Here is a 21,940-nt window from a genome sequence, read left to right as displayed (position 1 = left end):
CATCTTCTTACTCTTCCTTTACCTAGGTGAGAAGAAATTTGCCTGCCCTGAGTGTCCCAAGCGCTTCATGAGGAGTGACCACCTGTCAAAGCATATCAAGACCCACCAGAATAAGAAGGGAGGCCCGGGTGTAGCCCTGAGTGTGGGCACTTTGCCCCTGGACAGTGGGGCAGGTTCAGAAGGCAGTGGTACTGCCACCCCTTCAGCCCTTATTACCACCAACATGGTAGCCATGGAGGCCATTTGTCCGGAGGGTATTGCCCGTCTTGCCAACAGTGGCATCAATGTCATGCAGGTGGCAGATCTGCAGTCCATTAATATCAGTGGCAATGGCTTCTGAGATCAGGCACCTGGGGCCAGAGACATATGGGCCATACCCATCAACCCTGGGATGCAAGGTAGCATGGGTCCAAGAGACGTGTGGGAGAGTGAGCCATGAGGCATTAAAAATGCATGGTGGTGGGAAGAATTGGGGGTGGGATACAAAAGAAGAGATGGGGTCCTGGCACCCACCTGTATCATCAATACCTTCTTAAAGTGGGAAACATAGTGAAAATTCTGTTGGTACCACCTTTGGTGCCACCTTTGATGAGCATTTGTTTGACCCCAAACAGTTTCTTAACACTTCTTACCCCAGCCTCCCCCTTCCTGCATTTCCCTTCTCAGCTCCCCCATGATGGATCCCCCCCTTTCCTAAAGCCATCATGCCTTGATAAATATATATGATCATTGAAATACTTTTTAACAAAAACAGATTCTATATTATATATATATATATAAAAGATATATAGAGATGCATTTGCAGGGGTTGGCTGGGAGGAGGAAGGAGACCATTCTGTGACCAAAATACCTTGGTCATTTTTTTTATATTGCCTTATTTCCTTATGGCTGAGCCTTGTTGTGACACATCAAGATTTCTAATAGATGTTGTCTTGGCTTCCCACCAGATTAAGCATTTATATGCTCTGCTTTTAGTTTATATATACATACATAATGTTTTCCTTTCTTAATTTTGTCTTTTAATTTGGGATCAGCTTCTTGCACTCTTTCCCTGACTCAACCCTTTCTGTCTCCCCTTCTCTCGCCTGATCTCTTCATATTTTGTTTTTGGTAGTGGTCCCTGGATGAGGCACTTCTGTCATTTTTTAATAAAGTCCTTAGTCCCAGCAGCAGAATGGAGAAGCCTTGAAGCTCAGGCGAATGCTTGAGGTAGCTGTGAAGAGAGTGTTCAAAATACTACTGACGCAGGCACCCTTTTGGTGCTGGAGAGTCAAAAGCACCTCTCTCTTCATTGGCTGCTCTAAGCATCAGGAATCAGAAGTCTTTCTATGGAATTGTACAAGAGACCCTTTGAAAGTTATAGTCTGGGATCAGTTTGTCCAAACTGTGAAAAGATGGTCAAATAATAGGTAGGAGCTTTCAGTAGGAAAATGATGTGCTCAGAAGTGGAAGTGACTCAAGTAGTTCAGTTCAGGAGTTGGAGTGTTTGGACCTTTGTGCAACTTCTTCCAAGGTAGCTCTAAGCTTTGATGTGTGGGCTTCTGAGTTCACGTTCTGAAAGGAAATACACTTCCTCTTTTGAACATCTCCAGTAGTTGCTTTCCCATTATGTTATTACAGAGCATCAGCCAGTGACTCTGTTCTGGATTTCCATTCTGCAGAACTCCAGAGCATGGATCAGTGGCAAGGCAGTGGTTCTTTGATCTTTCCCCTTAACTCTTCGTAGGGTGGCTCCTGAGGGGAAAGGAAGTGCTCATGATCATGGGAATGATAGCCCAGAACAAAAAGAAATCTTGTCTTACCACTGTGGCTTATAGGGGAGACCAGGGAAAACCATCCTGCTTTTCTCCATGGCCTGATTCCTGAAGAGACTGATCCAAAAATTACAGCGGCAGGGAACTCTTAGTGCATTTGGCACTGAGATTTAAATGCAACCAGAGTTGTCCTCAAGGCCCAGCCATTAAAACATTGTCTCTCTTGACTTTCTGGTATCTCGTCAGAGAGCTTTTCACTGTGAGGAAGTGTGGAAATGGCTGTGTGTATGTGTGTAATCTGTTAGATTGGGGATAGGTTTTCTGTTAGCCAATACTATAAGAGACCTGCAATAAAAAATTACCCTAATCTGATAGAAAGTGAAGTGTTTGTGTATGACCGTGTATGAATGTGTGTTCGTGCTTGTATATATCTACACACAGATGAGAAATTATATTTGAAATTGTTGGAAAATAAATCAAATTCAGATCAAAATGCCTTTCAGGCCCATTACCTAGAAATCTATCTTAAAACCTGGGTATGTTCCTGAGGTCATTGCTTTGCTTTTGCTAAACTAGTTACAATTATGAATGGGGGATATTCTACTGCACTTTTAAAAGAAGAAACTATTTTTGTGTTTGAAAGTGAAACCAACATCCAGATCTATAGTAGAGTCCTAATTCCTCTCATAATTTTGTTTACCTTGACTATAAATAGATGATGCCATGATTCTACTATATATTTTATATAAAATCTATCCAAATTAGGGTTTGGGTAAGTTTGTGTTGTTGTTTAACCTGAAATACAATAACTGTTAATATTTTAAACAAAAGCTCACTCCATTTGGTCCTTTGTCTGCAGACTTAATAGTGTTTTTGACACAGAAGCTATTGCAAGGAGCTTTCCCCTTATCAAATTGCATTAATACTGAAGTGAAAGTTATCTGCCCAGCCATTTATCACACTCTTTGTTCCCACTCAAAGGCAGAACTCTGAACATGTTATTTTATATCTGTAATCATGTACATAGGCATCTTCTGGAGGAAAGGGGCAAGATAACTCACTGGAGTGTGCAGTGTTTTGATAGAACATTTCAAGGAATGGAATCTTCCCCAGAATGAAATTACTAGATGTAATCTAGCTTAATGATGCTGAAGCTTATACACTTTTAGGTTATTTGATGATGGTTTTCTCTGGGATGGAATGCTGGTTTACCCCCAGCTCTTAGCACAAGCAAATTTATATCCAGTTCTTTCCACTTGTCCTAGTTCCTTCTCAACAAGGAAGCTCAAGATTCAGTATCTTGTTTGGCCCTAAAATGAAAGCCGCTACTGCTTTTATCTCCCAGCAGCAGTAAGTCAGTCAGTCTTTTCCACAGCACGTTAACCCACATTCCTTGAGTCAGGAGCTTATTGCTGAAAGTCCCTTCCCCTGAACTTTTTGCCAGAAGAAATTAGTGTAACTGACAGGCATATTGATTCTATTTTTTTTTTTTTTTCCACAAGTTGCTCTTTTATGTAACTTTCTAATGACCAAACCTTGTGGGGTTGGGGGTGCCCAGAGAAGTGATAATATTATTCCCTTATCCTTTCAGGTTGCCTGTTCACATATATCTGCTTATCATTTGATTGTCTCACTTTTTACCCAGAGCAGTAACAACCCACATCGTCTTCCTTCAGGGACTTCCCAGCGGGCACCCTGTTTATGGGTGCCATGTAGAATGCAGTGTAACAGATATTTTTCAGAATTCAGAATAGAACTCTTGATCCCAGAATGTATAGACTGAAGTGTTGGGTAAAGATTATGACTGGGGGAGGGTTAGAGACAAAGGCTGTAAATTACTATGGCTGATTGATTTATTTCTACTATATACATATATATATTTTTGCTTTTGTATATCCTATATAGGAAACTAAGCATTGTATTTTTTTTTTTTTATAACAAATCTGAGAAAGCACTATGAACTGCAGATGTTTGACTTTCAGAATATATTTTGTATTGTTAATATCTTCACATTGTGTGAATACTGGAAGCTGCAGATCTTTGCTAGGATGCAATAAATTTATACACTTTTTGAGGGGTTCTTCTGGGGGTGTTAATCAGGCCCCTGTTACGCTTTTGGGGAGCTCTGGTGCTAAAGTTTTCATTCAGTTGTAAGTACCCTGATGCCTTTTGGACCTTGGGATCAGATCAAAGGAGTTCTGATCCAGGTACCAAGGAAAATGAGGATAGTCTAGCTGCCTCAAGTGAGGGGCCCTTTGCATAGCTCTCCTTCCCCCTATTCAAGTACCCTCTTGGAGTTGGGAGGAGGAATGTGAAATCTCAGAGTTTCATCTCCCTTAGAAGAGAGCCAGTAACTTATTGTGCAAGGATGAAAGGTGGCAGCAGTAGCTTTGGGGAAAGGGAGGAGGATATGGCACTTCTCCAACCCCGGAAAACATTGCTTTTGAAAACTGCTGATAAACTATGGGTAGGTTATTACTTTTGTTTAGGAGCCTGTGTGCTCTGCGGTGCCTCTCTTGGCTCTACTCCTGGGGTACAGACCTCATCTAGGAGGATGAGGAGACCAGCTTTGAGGTTGACCTGTTTCTTTTCTTTGTCTGTCTTCCCTAAACACCAGCTCCCAGGAGGACATTAAGCAGCCTTAAGCTTAAATTCCTACTCCCTCTTGCCAATTTAGCTCACTTGCCTTAGATCGAAGTATGGGAAAGGGGGAAAAAAAATGGGAGTCCCTGGTTTCATTCACCTCCTAGGTCTTCTCCAGTTTGATTTCCCCAAACCCAGAAAGATTGCCTCCACAATGTTCATTTGAGGGAAATGAGTATTTTGTCCCATTTTCTCCCTTCCTCATTATCACAACCACAGCCTGCCTTGTCCCTGCTGAACAAGAAGAGGCATGATCTGTCCCTCAATTCCCTTTAATATCCAAAAAAAAAAAACCATAAATAGGTCTCAAGTGAGGCTGCCGTGGGTGGTGAGGACTTTGTTGATACCTCTCCTGGGGTGTGTGTGTTCTCTTCCTCGCCTTCAGGAATTACACTGTGCCTTCTCCACAGAGGAATGGGATTCTCTACCCAGCCCCCCACTTTGCTAGCAGCTGCTCTTAAACAGTGTGCACAAGGGCAAGTCTTCATATTTCTGATCACCCCTTTCTCCCATTGGCATCCCATAGCTCTCACTTGGAATCTAAGGTGCAAAGATTTTGGGCAAAGTTGGGGAAAATGTGCTGAGATTGGTCTGAGGAGACTCCTTCTACACATACCAATGGCAGCTGCCCTAGGGCTTGCTTCCTCTTCCAGAGTCTGTCCTCCTCTGGGAGGAAGGGGCAGTGCTCCGGTCTCTGGTGCCTAAAACAAGTTTATTTCTCTCTCTTAACACTGGCAATAACCAGTCTCCATACCACTGTTGCCTTTTTAAACTTCTTAATAATCTCATGCTGTGTTTGTTGTTGGTTTCAATCCGATTATCACCTGGGCTGTGGGGAAATACTTTTAAATGCTCTCTCATCTTTCTTGCTCTTTTTTCCCCTTGATCTTGTGTATGTATGATGCTAATCTCTTGTCTTAGTTTCTTCCTGCTCTTTTGTATCTTACTTTCTTGTTACTTTCTTGTCTTTCCCCTGCCTTTTGTCTCTGGGTGTTTGGGGGCTTTTTTTTTTTTTTTTTTTTTGCCTTTTTGTACAAAGATTAGTTCAATGTAGTCTGTAGCTCCTTTGTAAACCAATTAAAAAAAAAAGTTTTTTAATAAAAAGCCATGTCTCTGGTGTGTTGAGAGGGTTGGGATTGGGGAGAATATGGTTATAACTTCATATACTAAACCCAAAATGAAGTTTTCTAGCTACACTGTTAATACATGTTAATCAGTGCAGTGTCCTACACTTAACTCCCGGGTAAACAATTCATGACCAGATCAGTGTGCCAGGACTACACAGAAATGCAGCAGATCCAGAGGAACAGGGACAGTTTGAACTTTTTTTTCTAAATTAGCTTCTTTTTTGAAATATTTTTAAATTCAAAGGAAAGTTGCAAAGATAGTGCAGAGGGTTTCTATATTCCGCTTTCCCAATTTTCTCCGTTGTTAACATTATCAGGATATATTCTCCAAATTAAGAAACTGACATTGGTACATTACATTAGCTGAATCCTAGGCTTTGTGGGCTTTATCCGTTGATGTCCTTTTTCTGTTCCAGGATCTGTGGCAGGATACCACATTGCATTTAGTTGGTGTGTTTCCCTAGTCTCCTCTGTGACTGACAGTTTCTTAGTCTTATTGGTGACTTTGACAGTCTTTGAGAGTACTGGCCATGTTCTGTAGAGTATCCCCCAATCTGAATTTGTCTGATTTTTTTTTCTCATTGTTAGACTGAGCTTACAGGTTTTGGGGGGAGAAAAAAGTACTACATAGGTGAAATGCCCTCATCACATCCTATCAAGGGGTGTGTGATAGCCATGTTACATGGATGGTAAAACCTTTATCACCTGGTTAAGGTAGTATTTGCCTGGTTTCTTCACTTTCTCTTTCCCTATTCTTTGGAAGTGAGTCTGCTGCTGCTGCTAAGTCGCTTCAGTCATGTCCGACTCTGTGCAGCCCCATAGACGGCAGCCCACCAGGCTCCCCCGTCCCTGGGATTCTCCAGGCAAGAACCCTGGAGTGGGTTGCCACTTCTTTCTCCAGTGGATGAAAGTGAAAGTGAAGTCGCTGAGTCGTGTCTGACTCTTAGTGACCCCATGGACTGCAACCCACAAGGCTACTCCGTCCATGGGATTTTCCAGGCAAGAATATTGGAGTGGGGTGCCATTGCCTTCTCCAGGAAGTGAGTCTAGCCCACCCTTAATGGGGTTGGTGGGAAGTAAGCTTCTGTGAGGAAACTGCCTCTTTTTTATTAATTTAAACTAGCAAGTACTCATGTATATTTAAGTGGGTGGTTATAATCCAATTATACAATATTTTTGTTGCTCACGTTGTCCCAGCTTTGAACATTGGAAGTGCTTTTGACGTCTGTGTCCCTTTGATATGTCTACATCCTCTTTTTTCTTGAGCACTTTTTGATACATAAGATGCTTCAGGCTCATACTGTATTTTCCCTGCCCCAGCCCTAGATTGGCCATTTCTCCAGGGAGCCTTTGTTCTTTTTATTGGAGAATGGTAGTTCGAAGCCAAGATCTAGCTCCAACATATTTTGCATTCAGTTAATACCAACCTGTGTCTAAAATGACTGAATCTGGATTATGGCCCCTTGAAACTAAAATTGAAGTTAACGCTAACAGCCTTTCCCATTTCCCATCAGCCTGTGCTTTTACTTGCCTTCGTACCTATCTAAGCATCCTTGATTGATGGTTTATACTGTAACTACCAGCATTCTTGATTATTTTTGCTCATTTGACCCCTTGTGTCCACTTCATCAAAGCACTCAGTCATTTGATTTTCTTATGTAGCTATTTGAAATATAACATTTTAATGTTTGGCTTTACTGGAGGGGTTTTTATGAGGAGGGGCTGTATGTTTTTTGGCCTTAGGAGTCTTATGTGGCCCTTTAAATAGTTCTGTCAGCTATTCAGTCAGCAAACATTTATCGAGCCCTTACTATGTGCTAGGTTGAGGATAAAAGAAGTAAGACAGGCCCTGCTATCAAATACTTAATAGTCTGGCATAGTAATGTAGAACTGCAAGTTTCCTAGTCTTGACCCCATTTTTCAGCAGATAATTTGCTTCTTATTTTACAGAGAAAACAGAAGCATCAAAGTTCTTCAAACTTCCCTCCAATTTCCCATCAGATTTCCTCAAACTTCCCTCTCTTCTCACGTCTGCGTGTTCGCCAATACCAGTTTGCCCCCTTCTCCTAAGGAGAGAAGTGTTTTTCGTTTGCAGGGCCAAGCCTGCCACTAGTGCTCTCAACCTCATTTTCTTTGACTTCTTTTTGTTCTTTGTTTCAATAGTATTTTCTCCTTTTAAGTCTCTCCTGGAGAGACCTTCCGTCAGCCTATCATGGTGGCTCAGAAGGTAAGGAGTCTGCAATGTGGGAGACCCGGGTTCAGTCCGTGGGTTGGGAAGATCCCCTGGAGCAGGGAATGGCCACCCACTCCAGTTTTCTTGTCCAGAGCATTCCATGGACGGAGGAGCCTGATGGGCTACGGTCCATGGGGTCCCAAAGAGTTGGACACGACTGAACAAATAATACTTTTGACTTTTCAACCATGTTAAAATCTGCCTTTCTGCCCACCTCTCCCATTTTGAAAAGCCTCTGCTGCTGCTTCAAGCTGCTAACCTAATTCTTTGCATTTCCAAAGTGAGTGAGAGTTTAATTTTTCTCTTAGCCACCTGTCTGGCCATCGTTTACCAAGTCGCTCATCAGTACCAGCACCCTGGTTGCCTGCTCCAATGGCCTTTCAGCCCGTAGCCTCTTCGACCTCTTTCCAGCAGTGTGTGTCTCAGTCCTTTCTTCCCATGAAGTGTGAAACTGAGGCACTTCTGGTTTTCCTTCAACCTTTATATGTTTTAGTCTCCTTCATAGCCACTTCTTCCTCTGTCCCTGGAATAACTGGCATTCCCCATCCTGGGTCCTTTCATTACTCTCTCACCCCTGAACAAGTTGCATTCTCTCTTCTCTTTAGCTATTACATACATGTTGGTGACACCTAAATTAAAACCCCTCACTTTTTTCTCAACCTGGCAGCCTGCTTAGTAGATATTTTCATCTGAATGTCCCACAGATAACTCACTCAACATGTAAGGAAGAAAAATAATCCTTTGTGTTCCTTACCTCACTTGCCATTAATACTCTTGATCATGTATACTTGAAATTTCAGAATCATCTTTTAATTCTCTTTCATCTATCAACATTCATTTGATTACTAATCCTGTCAATATTACTAACAGAGTGTATCTCCATTTTCCCCCTTCTTTTGGGTTTGGTTTTTTGGCCTCTGGGCTTGGAGGATCTTAGTTTCCCAATGAGGGATTGAACCCAGGCCCATAGCAGTGAAAGCTTGGAGTTCTAACCACTGGACCACCAGGGAATTCCCTCCCTCTTTATTTCCACTGTCCTCGCACTCACCCTGGCTACTGCTTAGGTCTTGTAACTGATCTCCCTGAGCCTCAGTCGTCCATCTTTCACGTTGCCACCAGACCCCTGCTTAAAATCCTTTGCTTTTAGGAAAAGTACAACCTTTCCAGTCTGGTCCCAGTTTATCTCTAGTTGTGATTTTCAGCTTCGTGTCTCATACCCTTTTCTCCTGCTCAGTCTCTGCCCCTCCCCCATGGCCTGGCCTCAACACGCTTTTTGTGGTTTATACCTGTATTCTTGCTGCCTTTGTTCTTGCTGTTCCTTGGCTACAATCATCACCCTCCTTTTATTTGTTTTCAGTGTGATTACCTTGAGACAATTTACATATTCCTTTCTCTGTGAAACCTTTGGACACCTTTCTTCCCTTGTCTTCTCTACCCTGAACACAGTTTTAGCTTATTTGATCTTTCTGCTTGTGTAGCTCCTTGTTCATACCCTCTAGCTAGACATAATTTTCCGGTTGCTTATTGGTATTTTCTCCTGCTTTTCTAGACTGAGTTCCTGGAGGGCAAGAATCACATGTATTTTGTAGGTTCAGCATTTAATGAAATACCTTTTTTAAGACTAGGATCTAATATTTTTTGAGTTGAATGGATAAACTCACTTTAGCTTTGTCATCACTGGGGTCAAAAGTAAATTATTGGGCCACTACAGACTTTAATCAGGGGATCCTAATGAAGAGCTTTGTGTATGTGGAATCCAGGAAGCCTTCCTTCCTTTGCTGAAGTTCTTTCTCAGGACCTTCCTGATCCCCCAGCTCTCAGATCCTTACCCCTTTTCCTCCTCATCTCAGTTCTGAACTCTGCCCAGAGCATGTAGAGTTCCCATAAACCTGACTGGAATGTTTCTATATTGAGAGACAATATTTTTGCCTTGAGAGTAGTTATCCAAGGCTGTGGGTGAGGAGACTGCCTTCCTGCCTGCTCCTTACCTTGCTCTCCTCTGATAACTCCTGATGCAAGAAGCTCTTTTACCTTCAATTCCCCCCTCAGTCCCAGACTTCAGTTCAGTTCAGTCACTCAGTCGTGTCTGACTCTTTGTGACCCCATGAACTGCAGCACGCCAGGCCTCCCTGTCCATTACCAACTCCAGGAGCCTACCCAAACTCATGTCCATTGAGTTGGTGATGCCATCCAGCCATCTCATCCTCTGTTGTCGCCTTCTCCTCCTGCCCTCCATCTTTCCCAGCATCGGGGTCTTTTCCAATGAGTCAGCTCTTCGCATCAGGTGGCCAGAGTATTGAAGTTTCAGCTTTAGCATCGTTCCTTCCAATGAACACCCAAGACTGATCTCCTTTAGGATGGACTGGTTGGATCTCCTTGCAGTCCTAGGGACTCCCAGGAGTCTTCACCAACACGAGTTCAAAAGCATCAATTCTTCGGTGCTCAGCTTCTTTATAGTCCAACTCTCACATCCATACATGACTACTGGAAAAACCATAGCCTTGAGTAGATGGACCTTTGTTGGCAAAGTAATGTCTCTGCTTTTTAATATGCTGTCTGGGTTGGTCCTAACTTTCCTTCCAAGGAGTAAGCGTCTTAATTTCATGGCTGCAATCACCATCTGCAGTGATTTTGGAGCCCCCCAAAATAAAGTCAGCCACTGTTCCACTGTTTTCCCATCTATTTGCCATGAAGTGATGGGACCAGATGTCATGATCTTAGTTTTCTGAAATGTTGAGCTTTAAGCCAACTTTTTCACTCTTGTCTTTCACTTTCATCAAGAGGCTTTTTAGTTCCTCTTCATTTTCTGCCATAAGGGTGGTGTCATCTGCATATCTGAGGTTATTGATACTTCTCAGTCCCAGACTTAGATCTGGCAAAGGAAGATAGTTGTAACTGAGTGCAGCATTCCATCTGCCTGGACTCCTAGAAGAGCCCAAGGAGGGATGGGCAGCTATCCATCAGCCTCAAAGCCCTGGTCATGCCTCTAGCTGCTGCTTCACACTACTGGGGCTTTGATACCCTCATGTAAGCTCCTCGGAAGACAGACTCCAGAATCATCCTGCATCTAAGCCAGATCATCCCTAGAAAGGGTTTCCAGGTAGCCACCAGCGGAACAGAAGGCTAGGAAAACAGGGAACCAGAATTCCTCTAATTCTCATGAGAGCCAGTTCCACAGTTTCTTCTGGGCAGTAATCTGATGGAGCTGGACTCCTGTCTCTCGATTGCGGCACGGGATCTACACCGCTCTCCTTCCATCTCCACGCTGATGTTCCCTCTACACACTCTGAGCCCTCCGGTCACAGTCTGCAGTTCCTGCAGCTTCATAGATACTGGAGATGTACTGTGGATATGAGTCACTCCAGGAGGCCCTTTCTGACCCCTCACTGTGTCCTGAGTTTCTCCTATGTTTGCTGACCTCTGGTGGTGATAGTTTGAACTGTACTATCTTTTTATAGTGGTTGGCTGACAGGTATTGGTACACATTTTCTCAGTCCATATTCAAATACTGTGTTAAAAGAAAATATTTTTTACTGCTGAATTTTGTATTTTCTTTCAGGCATCATGGCCATAAATGCAAAAAAAAAAAAGGGAAAACAGGACCTGGGCTTTAGAATCAGACTTACTACGTCCAATCCTAACTGCTATTTCCTGACAGAGTGACCTTGGTCAAGTTACCTAAATTCAGCTTTCTTACCTGTAAAGTGAAGATAATAATAACTCAATGGGAGAATTAGATGTGATGATTGTAAAATTCATAGCCCTAGTCGTGCCCTAGCACATAGGTGCTCAATAAAGTTTGTTACCTTTTCTATAATGGTGATCAATGTGATTTTTTAAAAATTTTGATAACATCAAATCTACCTTCATACACCTATTTTCAATGTGATTTTTTAAAAACTCTAATTTTATACAGCTGCTTTCCTGACCCTTGAGTTTAGAAAATCAGGTCAACTCAAAAGTCTAGGCCTGTGAAGCCTGTCTGTGCCCACAGAACCACAGATCTGAGCCCAGAAAATAAGAGCTAGAAGGGCTTTTGGGAACAGGTGAATGGCTCTGAGCACTTAACCTCACTTGGGTTTCCAGCCTGGGAAGAGCTGACAGCAGCCAGCACTTTTTCCTAGGGTCAGCAAAGGGCAGAGGTTTGGCATCACTCTGTTCTCAGTGGGAACTCTAAGGCCCCCTCCTCCCACTTTACAGAGAAAAGAGGAGGTGGCTGAACAGAGGAAGATACAGGACTGGTTCTCTGCTCCTCCCTCTCTCCCTGCTTTTCCCCACACCCATCCTCTCCCCCACAGCAGCCGTCTCCCCCACAGAGACGGGGAAGAGGGAGGCGGGTGGAGTTGGGGGCTGAAGGATCAGAAGCCCCACGGTGCTCTGTGTCTGAAGGAAGCTCTGGCCAGGGACAGCTGTGCTGGCTCCTGCTGCCCGCTCCAGCATGATGCTGGGGGTCTTGGGGCTCTGGGCACTGCTTCCTACAGCTGTGCAAGGTAAGTGTCTACAGGGAGAAGCAGGGTCTTTCCAGCCACCCATCGTGGGAGGGAGCACTTGAAGAGTGATGAGTGGAGTGGGTGAGTGAGGGTGAAGGGTACAGCCAGGTGTTCCCTTGGTGGGGGTCACGTTCCAGGTCTCTGCTGACCCTGTTTCCTCCTGTGGCTTTACCAGGCTAGCTCTGCAATAAGAAACATGTTTTGTCTCTCTCCCGGCTTCTGTCTCTGCCCCTGCATTCACTCCCATCTTGACCCCTCCCCTCCCCTTACCCTGGCCCGCAGCACCCCCCAGCAGGCGGACCTGTGTGTTCTTCGAGGCCCCTGGAGTGCGGGGAAGCACACAGAACCTGGGGAAGCTGCTGGATGCAGGGCCGGGCCCCCCCAGGGTTATCCACTGCCTCTACAGCCACTGCTGCTTTGGAATCTGGAACCTGACCCAAGACCAGGCACAGGTGGAGATGCAAGGTGAACGGCGAAGCATCTGCCAGGCATACCCGGGTGGGAGAGAGGCTCATCCTGGGTGGGGGTGGCCGCTGAGGAGGGCAGGAGAAATGGAATGTGTGGAGGGAAAGAAAAGGCTGTGAGAGATGGAAGGGATGCCCTCTGTGTTCCCAGACCCGTACACACTCTGTCCCTCCCTTTCTCTCCTCCTTCTCCCAACCCCTCTGCGTCAGGATGCCGAGACAGCGATGAGCCAGGCTGTGAGTCCCCCCGCTGTGACCCAAGTCCCCGAGCCCATCCTCGCCCCAGCTCTACTCTCTTCACCTGCTCCTGTGGCGCTGACTTCTGCAATGCCAATTACAGCCATCTGCCTCCTCTGGGGAGCCCTGGGACACCTGGTTTGGAGGGCCCCCAGGCCATTTCAGGTAGCCACCCAAGGTGCTGGAGCCAGGTGGGGGCTGGGGCCCAGGTTAGATGAGAGGTTAGAACCAGGGCCAATTCTCACCCTACCGCTGTCCTAAGCTTCCCTCCTCCTGGCCTTGAGAAGTTGGTTGCCCTGGTGACTGGAAGATAAGGGGGCTTGTGACCAGGGTGGGGGTGGGTAGAGAAGCAATTCTCTGAGGAGAGGGAGAGAAACAGAGAGCAAGGTTTGGGGCAGGGCTCACCCAGTCTTCTTTCTTGCTCTAACCTCCAGGGGAGTCCACCTGGATAGCGCTGCTGCTGCTGGGACTGCTTCTGCTGCTGCTGCTGCTAAGCAGCAGCATCTTGGGTACTACTCTACCCCACCCCACCTTGTGATCCCCCCCCAAGGCACTGCCCCAGCGCTCTGACCCCTCTCCAGGCTCTCCTGACCCCCATCACTTCCCAGTCTCCATGCCTGGGTACCCTGACCCTAAGGCTGTTCTCTGCCCCAGCCCTGCTGCAGCGGAAGGCCTGCCGAGAGCGAGGTGGGCCAGAGCCCGAGCCAGAGTCAGATTCAGGCAGGGACTGGAGTGCTGAGCTGCCGGAGCTGCCTGAGCTGTGCTTCTCCCAGGTGCCCAGGGATGGCGGGGAGGGGGCCTCTGGGCACTCTCAGAGAGTGTGCTGGAGAGGAAGCCCGGCCCAAACCCAGCACTGTGTCCCCACCAGGTCATACGGGAAGGAGGTCACGCAGTGGTGTGGGCTGGGCAGCTGCAAGGCAAGCTGGTAGCCATCAAGGCCTTCCCCCTGAGGGCTGTGGCCCAGTTCCAAGCTGAGAGAGCGTTGTACGAGCTGCCAGGCCTACAGCATGACCACATTGTCCGCTTTATCACCGCGAGCAGGGGCTGCCCTGGCCCCCTGCCCTGTGGGCCCCTGCTGGTACTAGAACTGCACCCCAAGGTGAGGACCGAGGACTGTCTGTGTGTGGGAAGGTGGGGCGGGGAGTGGTGGCAGCTAGGCCCTGTTGAGGCTTGTTCCTTTGCTGTAGATTGCCTTTTCTCCAGAACATTAAATATGCTTTTTATTTTTTTTCTTTTTATTATTATAAGCAGTACTTGCTAATAATTTTGACTTACAATATATAGACAAGGAAAGGGAGAAATCAAAACAATTCATATTCCCAACCTTAAGGAAAACCAATGTTAAAGACAGATCTCTGGGCACAGACTTCCAAATTCATTCATCTATCCATTCAACTAATATTGATGAACAATATGTTGCTGGAAAAAAACACACCCAGCCCCTGCCCTTTCCAGATTTTACAGAGTAGTAGGGGAGACAGAACGGGATCAAGCAAACACAGAAAGAAATGTAAAGTGTCAAGTGAATTAAGTGCTGAAAAGGTCCTATAAGAAAAGACTAAGGAGGCGTAACTCAAAGGGAGGATCATGAGCAAAAAGGATGAAGAGAAACAGATAGGCAGGGGCAGACCGCACCAGCCTTGTAGGCCTCTAAGGACTTGGGATATCGTCACCTACAGTTCCTCCACCTCTGAAATCTTGAGTTCTGGAAAGTCTCTTCTTTGACCATATACCTCACAGCCCAGCTCAAAAATCACCACTTTTTTGGTTTTGTTTAACTTTCCGGGCACACTGAAGGCGCTCAATAATGTCTGTAGAATGAGGGACTCCACTGTTCCTTTCCTCCCAGCTGCTCCACACCAGCTGCTCTACCCAATGTCTCTCCCCACCCACGCCCTGCTACGGGGTGACACCCCAGGCCAGGTGACTCATGCGGGTGCCCCCACCTAGCCTATTCGGCCTCTTCTGTCTTTATCCCAAGTCCTGTGAGGCAGTATAAGGTGGTTAAAGGTGAGTGATGCTGGCAGTCAGACTGCTGGGGGGTCAGGTTGTACAACTCTCTGGCCCAGGGATTTCCAGCAAGCTCCTCATCCATAAAACAGGAATGACAAGAGTACCCACCTCCCAGGGTTGTAGTGAGGGTTACAGGAGGCCTGGCACGTGCCAAGTGCTCAGGATACTTAAACTAGAGCTACTATTTTTCCTGTCAATCTGAGTGATGTACACCCTCACTCCTGCATTGCCTACTGCCGTGCTCTGGGTGTGTCGTGTGTAAGTCTGCTGGGAGACGCGGAGGGAAGTCTGACAATTGATCTCTGCTCCTTGGGGTGAATCAGCCTCTTCCAGCTTTGTGTGTCCCCCTCTTTTCTCTGCTTCTCCCCAGGGCTCCCTGTGCCACTACTTGACCCAGCACACCAGTGACTGGGGCAGTTCCCTGCGGATGGCACTGTCCCTGGCGCAGGGCCTGGCATTTCTCCATGAGGAACGTTGGCAGGATGGTGGGTGAGCTGGGGGCCAGAAGTCATGGGAGTCAGGAGCCATGCTGCTGTTTCTGATTTTCCCTTAGCTTGGAGGGGAAGGATTGGGTCAAAATGACAAAAGAAGAAGATCCGTGCCCCTTCAGCCTGGCTTCTCCCACAGGCCAGTACAAACCAGGTATCGCCCACCGAGATCTGAGCAGCCAGAATGTGCTCGTTCGGGACGATGGGTCATGCGCCATCGGAGATCTGGGCCTCGCCTTGGTGCTCCCTGGCCTCGCCCAGCCCCCAACCTGGGCCCCTAGTCAACCCCGAGGGCCGGCTGCCATCATGGAGGTCAGTACTCTGGAGGAGGGAGAGACCCAGGATGGTGGTGGTGGTGCTGATGACGAAGCAGCGACAGTGCGGCAGCACCTATAGTGTACGGGGTGCTGCTGAGTCTAGTCGGGGGCTTGAGGGTTGCCATGGAGATGATCCTTGCCGTCCAGGCTGGTACCCAGCGGTACATGGCACCGGAGCTCTTGGACAAAACTCTGGACCTTCAGGACTGGGGCACAGCCCTGCGGCGAGCTGACATCTACTCTCTGGCTCTGCTCTTGTGGGAGATTATGAGTCGCTGCCCAGATTTGCGACCTGGTGAGGATGGAGGTGACAGCGGCCCCCTCCCTGCCCCCCCCTGCCCCCTGCCCCCGTGCCCCACCTGCTCATTCTAGACTCACCTACGTCCTGACCCAGGAAGCTCTACCTTTCTCCCTCTTGGTCTTCCTACAAGAAGGCACCCCTTGGGCTACCTGACACCTAGCCTCATGTGCCTTTTCCCAGACAGCAGACCACCACCCTTCCAGCTGGCCTATGAGGCAGAACTGGGCAGCGCCCCCACTGCCTGTGAGCTGTGGACCTTGGCGGTGGAGGAGAGGAGGCGCCCTCACGTTCCATCCACCTGGTGCTGCTTGACCACTGTAAGAGGGTGCAGGCTGGGGGGCTGGGGACCTGGAGAGTCTCGACATGGGCTTCAGGGACCTATGCACCAGGACAGCCCACCTGTTCCTATCCCTTCCCGTCTCCCACCACTCCTGGCTCATGTTCAGCTGGAGCTGGGCAAACTTGCTCTGTACTCATGTTCATCCCTTTCCACTGTAAGCCTCACATAGCCCGTTCCTGAGACACACACCTTCCTCTTGCTCAGGTTTGCCTTGTCCATCCCTCTTCTCTCCATCAGCAGTTTGCCCTGTTCCTCAGTTCCTTCCTCCAGGAAGCCCTCCTTGGCTTTGCTTCTGGTCTGAGCTCTGCCCCCAAGATGGCTGCTTTCCTGGTACACTGGAGCCCAATATTTGTTTTTTAACATTTTTTTAAAAGTATTTATTCATTTGTTATTTTTGTGTATGCTGGGTCTTCACTGGGGCGCTTGGGCTTTCTCTAGTTGCGGTGCGTGGGCTGCTCGTTGCGGTGGCTTCTCTTGTTGAGGAACATAGGCTCTGGGCCAGCGAACTTCCTTAGTTGTGATGCATGGGCTTATTTGCTCCACACCATGTGGAATCTTCCTGGACCAGGGATCAAACCTGTGTCCCTTGCATTAGCAGGTGGATTCTTAACAACTGTACCACCAGGGAAGAATAAATTTAAAAACATTTATTTATTTGGCTGCATCGGGTCTTAGTTGTGGCACGTGGGATCTCTGTTGCGTCATGTGAGATCTTTCACTGGGGCACACAGACTCTCTAGATGTGTTCCTTGGGCTCCAGAGCACGCAGGCTTAGTAGATGTGGCTTCTGGGCTTAGTTTCTCCGAGGCATGTAGGATCTTAATTCCCCCACCAGGAATCGAACCTATGTCCCTTGAATAGCAAGGCAGATTCTGAACGACCAGACCACCAGTGAAGTCCCCTGGAGCCCAATATTTAATCCAATAATTTCCTCATTCTGTTTTACACCTCTGTGTTTCTGTCACGACCCAATTAAAGCCAGAACTAGGGATAAGGTTAAAACAGTGCCTGAATAGTGAAATTTCAGGGTTTCTGCTGAAAACAGTTTCCTTACAGGAGGCCCCTTCTGCTGCTACCTGATCTGAAGTTTCCACTGCTCAAGTGTCTGTTGGGTTTGGTAACAAAGGCTAGGTATTGTTTGCAGAAGACGCTGGTTGCCTGAGAGAAAGGAGCAGTTAAACCATTAATGAGTCTGAACTAGCATCTCAGAGGAAAAGGTGGACTCTTTGGAGAGAACTTTTCTCATAAGAGAGGAAATGAAAGGCGTGATTTCGGTGAAAGGGAGGAAGGAGGCTCCAGGAAGGAACAGTAGAGGAGTGTTGAGACCTGGGCCATCAAGGATGCCTTTTAACGCTGGGGCCACTCAGGGTTCTGAAGTAAAGCCTGCCTCCCGGTCATTCTTCCCAGGACCCTGGAGGCCTGAGAGAGCTCCTGGAGGACTGCTGGGATGCAGACCCTGAAGCGCGGCTAACAGCTGAGTGTGTACAGCAGCGCCTGGCTGCCCTGGCCTCTCCTGAGGAGGCCCACCTCTTCCCTGAGGGCTGTGCGCAGGACTGCTCACTTTGCTGCCTGGAAGACCATTTCTCCACTCCTCCCGTCTGCCATTCTCCCCAGTAGGCTGCAGCTGAGTGCCTGCCACTTCACGGTTCAGCAAGGCCCTTTTTCCAGAAATCCTCAACCTACCTGGACTACTTCTCCTGTGTAAATACGCATTTATGTAGATCCTGTGTTTGTTGTTGTTGTTCAGTCACTAGATCGTGTCTGATTCTCTGCAACTCCATGGACTGCAGCATGCCAGGCTCCTCTGTCCTCCACTATATTCTGCTGCTGCTGCTAAGTCACTTCAGTCGTGTCTAACTCTGTGCCCACAGATGGCAGCCCACTGGGCTCCCCGTCCCTGGGATTCTCCAGGCAAGAATACTGGAGCAGGTTGCCATTTCCTTCTCCAATGCATGAAAGTGAAAAGTGAAAGTGAAGTCGCTCAATCGTGCCCGACTCTTAGCGACCCCATGGACTGCAGCCTACCAGGCTCCTCCATCCATGGGATTTTCCAGGCAAGAGTACTGGAGTGGGGTGCCATTGCCTTCTCTGACTATATCCTAGAGTTTGCTCAAATTCACATCCATTGAGTTGGTGATGCTGTCTAACCATATCATTCTCTGCTGCCCACTTCTGCTTTTGCCTTCAATTTTTCCCAGCATCAAGGTCTCTTCCAGTGAGTTGCTCTTCGCATCAGGTGGCCAAAGTATTGAAGCTTCAGCACCAGTCCATCCAATGAATATTCAGGACTGATTTCCTTTAGGATTGACTGGTTTGATCTCCTTGCAGTCCAAGGGACTCTCAAGAATCTTCTCCAGCACCACAGTTCAAAAGCATCAATTCCTCTTGCTCAGCCTTCTTTATGATCCAACTCTCACATCTACACATGACTACTGGAAAAACCACAGCTTTGACGATATGGACTTTTGTCAGCAAAGAGATGTCTCTGGTTTTTAATATGTTGTCTAGGCTTGTCATAGCTTTCCTTGTAAGGAGAAAGCATTTTTTAATTTCATGGCTGCAGTCACCATCTGCAGTGATTTTGGAGCCTAAGAGAAGAAAATCTATCACTGCTTCCACTTTTTCCCCTTCTGTTTGCCATGAAGTGATGGGACCAGATGCCATAATCTTAGTTTTTTGAATGTTGAGTTTTAGCCAGCTTTCATTCTCCTCTTTCACCCCTCATCAAGAGGCTCTTTAGTTTCTCTTCACTCTTCTGCCATTAGTGTGTATCATCTCCATATTTGAGGTTGTTGATATTTCTCCCAGCAGTCTTGATTCCAGCTTGTGATTCATCCAGCCTGGCATTTCACATGATGTACTCTGTATATAGGACTTCCCTGGTGGCCACCTATTTCCCCCATAATTTAGTTTCAACAGCACTCTGAATAATCTTTAAACATAAGTTTCATTCTGTCTTGCCTCTGCTCAACAGTCCACTTGCCTTTTTCATGACAATGCTGTGAGCACTATTTACCAAGGGCTCAGAGAAGTTTAGAATGTGTTCAAGGTCATACAGACTTTAAATAACAAAGAAGGGATTTTCAGCCATTAAAAGTGAAGTTTATGCTGGAAATAGAACTGCCATACGACCCAGCAATCCCACTGCTGGACATACACACCGAGGAAACCAGAACTGAAAGAGACGTGTACCCCAATGTTCACTGCAGCACTGTTTACAATAGCTAGGACATGGAAGCAACTTAGATGCCCATCAGCAGATGAATGGATAAGAAAGCTGTGGTACATATACATAATGAAATATTACTCAGCTATTAAAAAGAATGCATTTGAATCAGTTCTAATGAGGTGGATGAAACTGGAGCCTATTATACAGAGCGAAGTAAGTCAGAAAGAAAAACACCAATACACTATATATTAACACATATATATGGAATTTAGAAAGATGGTTACGATGATCCTATACAGCAAAAAAGACATAGATGTAAAGAACAGACTTTTGGACTGTGGGAGAAGGCGAGGGTGGGATGATTTGAGAGACTAGCATTGAAACATGTATATTATCATATGTGAAACAGATGACCAGTCCAGGTTCGATGCATGAGACAGGGTGCTCAGGGCTGGTGCACTGGGATGACCCTGAGGGATGGGATGGGGAGGGAGGTGAGAGGGGGGTTCAGGATGGGGAACACATGTACACCCGTGGCGGATTTATGTCAATGGCAAAAACCAGCACAATACTGTAAAGTAATTAGCCTCCAATTAAAATAATAAAAAAGTGAAGTTTATGGAAACACCACAAATAATTAGAAACAGATAATATTATATGAACATATGTTGACAAGCCTAGGGTTATGTTAAAACAAAGATAAACCTATGATCACAAGAAAAGCAAACAAATACCAATTTTTTTCAAAATACCCAACCAAAACTGTCAAGATTATCAAAAACAAAGTCTGAGAAACTGGCCCAACCAAGAGGAGCCTAAGGAGACACATGACCTCTTGGATAAAATCCTGGAATAGAAAAAAAGGACATTGGGTAAAAACCAAGGAAATATGAATAAAGTATGGAGTTAATAATCATGAATCAATATCGGCTTATTTGGGTAACAAATGTACCATACTAATGTAAGAGTTATCAATAGGGGAACAGGGTATGGTGAATATGAAAACTCTGTATTACCTTCTCAGTTTTTCTGTAACTCTAAAGCTGTTCTGAAAAAATAAAGCTTATTTAAAAAAATAAAAACTATGACTTGCTTCAAAACTGTGGAGAGGCCATAAATATAAAAAAAAAACAAGGGGAGGCTGGTCGTAAGCATTACGATGTTTACTTGCAATATTTTGAGTGGATGTGCTGGAATATGTTGTATTGGAGGGATCACTAACAGGAAATTCAGAAAATCTACATGATAATCTTGGCTCTTCTAACTCTGAACTCTTAAGAGTTTATTTATTTAATTTTCTCAGGAAGTTGAATGAATGATTCTCTTAAGTAATTTCCAACCCTATAATTCCACGATTCTATGATAAAATATTAAAGTCCCAGTTTTAAAGATTACTTCACCAAATGCAGTATATAACTAGTATGGCATTGCCATGATTAGTGATTCCATACTCATGGAGATGCAGTATACAAATAAATAAACTTCTTATAAACTTGGAAACAGAAATCTATGAATAGAATGGCTCATGGGAGGGAAACTGTGTGGCTGAAGACGGGTAAAACGATAGAAAAGGACTGATTTTTTTTAACCTCTTGAATTTTGAATTTTTTGCATATTTTGTATATTAAAATTACATGTTTACTTATTAATTTAAAACGTCTATGCCTAGTGAAAAAAAAGACTGGATGGAAGTATTCCAAAATAATAATTAGTGATTCTGTTTGGTGATGGGACCTCAAAAGCAGTCTTCTTTTTCTTTCTACTTTTCTGTGTTTTCCAAGTTTTCTTTAAGTCTTATGAATTCCTTACAGGATCTAGGAAAAATATGTAAATGAATATGCTATCACCAGAAAAAATTCTTAGAAAAAAAACCCCACAGGTCACTTATAGCACCCTCCTTTGGCACTAAGGGACATGATTTGTAGCATATTTTGTGCTTATTGATACAGTGTTTGCTGAAGTTGTTTCATTTGTGACCATCATATTCTCACCTAATCTGTAATGGGAAGCATGGAGAGCATGGAGGAGCACAGTTTATATTCTTTCTGGTTTTGTTATAGCACCCAGTTTAGGACTCTGGAATCCTGAGTTCCTAACCTGGATCTGCCACTAACTTGGGTGGAATCTGCAATATGCCATTTCTCCTTTTTTTTCCCACTTATCCCTTGTTAGCATGCAGTATCTTAGTTCCCTCACCAGGGATTGAACCCATGCCCCCTGCTCTGGAAACGCAGTTTTCACTAGACCAACAGGGAAGTCCCCTGCCCCCACCCACCTTTTTTCCTTTTGTCCTGTGCCAGTTTAATGCCTTCACATACTGCCATAGGCCTGCCTACCTATAGTTCTTAGAGAGCAAGCAACAGA

General features: G+C 45.8%; 2 protein-coding genes across 4 annotated transcripts in view; both read left to right on the top strand.

Moving 5' to 3' along the window:
• The window catches only part of SP1 (Sp1 transcription factor), a 44,890-nt gene extending 33,316 nt beyond the window's left edge, over positions 1-11,574 (top strand). For all 3 annotated transcript variants that reach the window (XM_019960460.2, XM_019960458.2, XM_019960459.2), the window contains exon 6: positions 27-11,574. In XM_019960460.2, coding sequence (XP_019816019.1) covers positions 27-340 — 314 coding nt within the window. In that variant the 3' untranslated portion in view covers positions 341-11,574. The remainder of the gene's footprint in view (positions 1-26) is intronic.
• A 132-nt stretch (positions 11,575-11,706) lies between these two features.
• On the top strand, positions 11,707-20,065 carry AMHR2 (anti-Mullerian hormone receptor type 2). The gene is made up of 11 exons (XM_070789003.1): positions 11,707-12,247; positions 12,530-12,712; positions 12,922-13,113; positions 13,383-13,457; positions 13,603-13,721; positions 13,817-14,047; positions 15,332-15,446; positions 15,589-15,761; positions 15,914-16,061; positions 16,248-16,384; positions 17,815-20,065. The coding sequence occupies exons 1-11, from the start codon at positions 12,196-12,198 to the stop codon at positions 18,022-18,024; spliced, it is 1,635 nt and encodes a 544-aa protein (XP_070645104.1). The 5' UTR covers positions 11,707-12,195; the 3' UTR covers positions 18,025-20,065.
• The last annotated feature ends 1,875 nt before the right edge of the window (positions 20,066-21,940 follow it).

The sequence above is a fragment of the Bos indicus genome, chromosome 5 (assembly GCF_029378745.1).
Source record: "Bos indicus isolate NIAB-ARS_2022 breed Sahiwal x Tharparkar chromosome 5, NIAB-ARS_B.indTharparkar_mat_pri_1.0, whole genome shotgun sequence".
Taxonomy (NCBI): Eukaryota; Metazoa; Chordata; class Mammalia; order Artiodactyla; family Bovidae; genus Bos; species Bos indicus.
This window is presented reverse-complemented; position numbering and strand designations above follow the sequence as displayed.

Coding starts and splice junctions, on each gene's coding strand:
- AMHR2 (XM_070789003.1), top strand. CDS start 12,196: ATGATGCTGGGGGTCTTGGGGCTCTGGGCACTGCTTCCTACAGCTGTG. Junction 15,447..15,588: donor TGAGGAACGTTGGCAGGATG/GTGGGTGAGCTG, acceptor CTTCTCCCACAG/GCCAGTACAAACCAGGTATC. Junction 15,762..15,913: donor GGCCGGCTGCCATCATGGAG/GTCAGTACTCTG, acceptor CTTGCCGTCCAG/GCTGGTACCCAGCGGTACAT.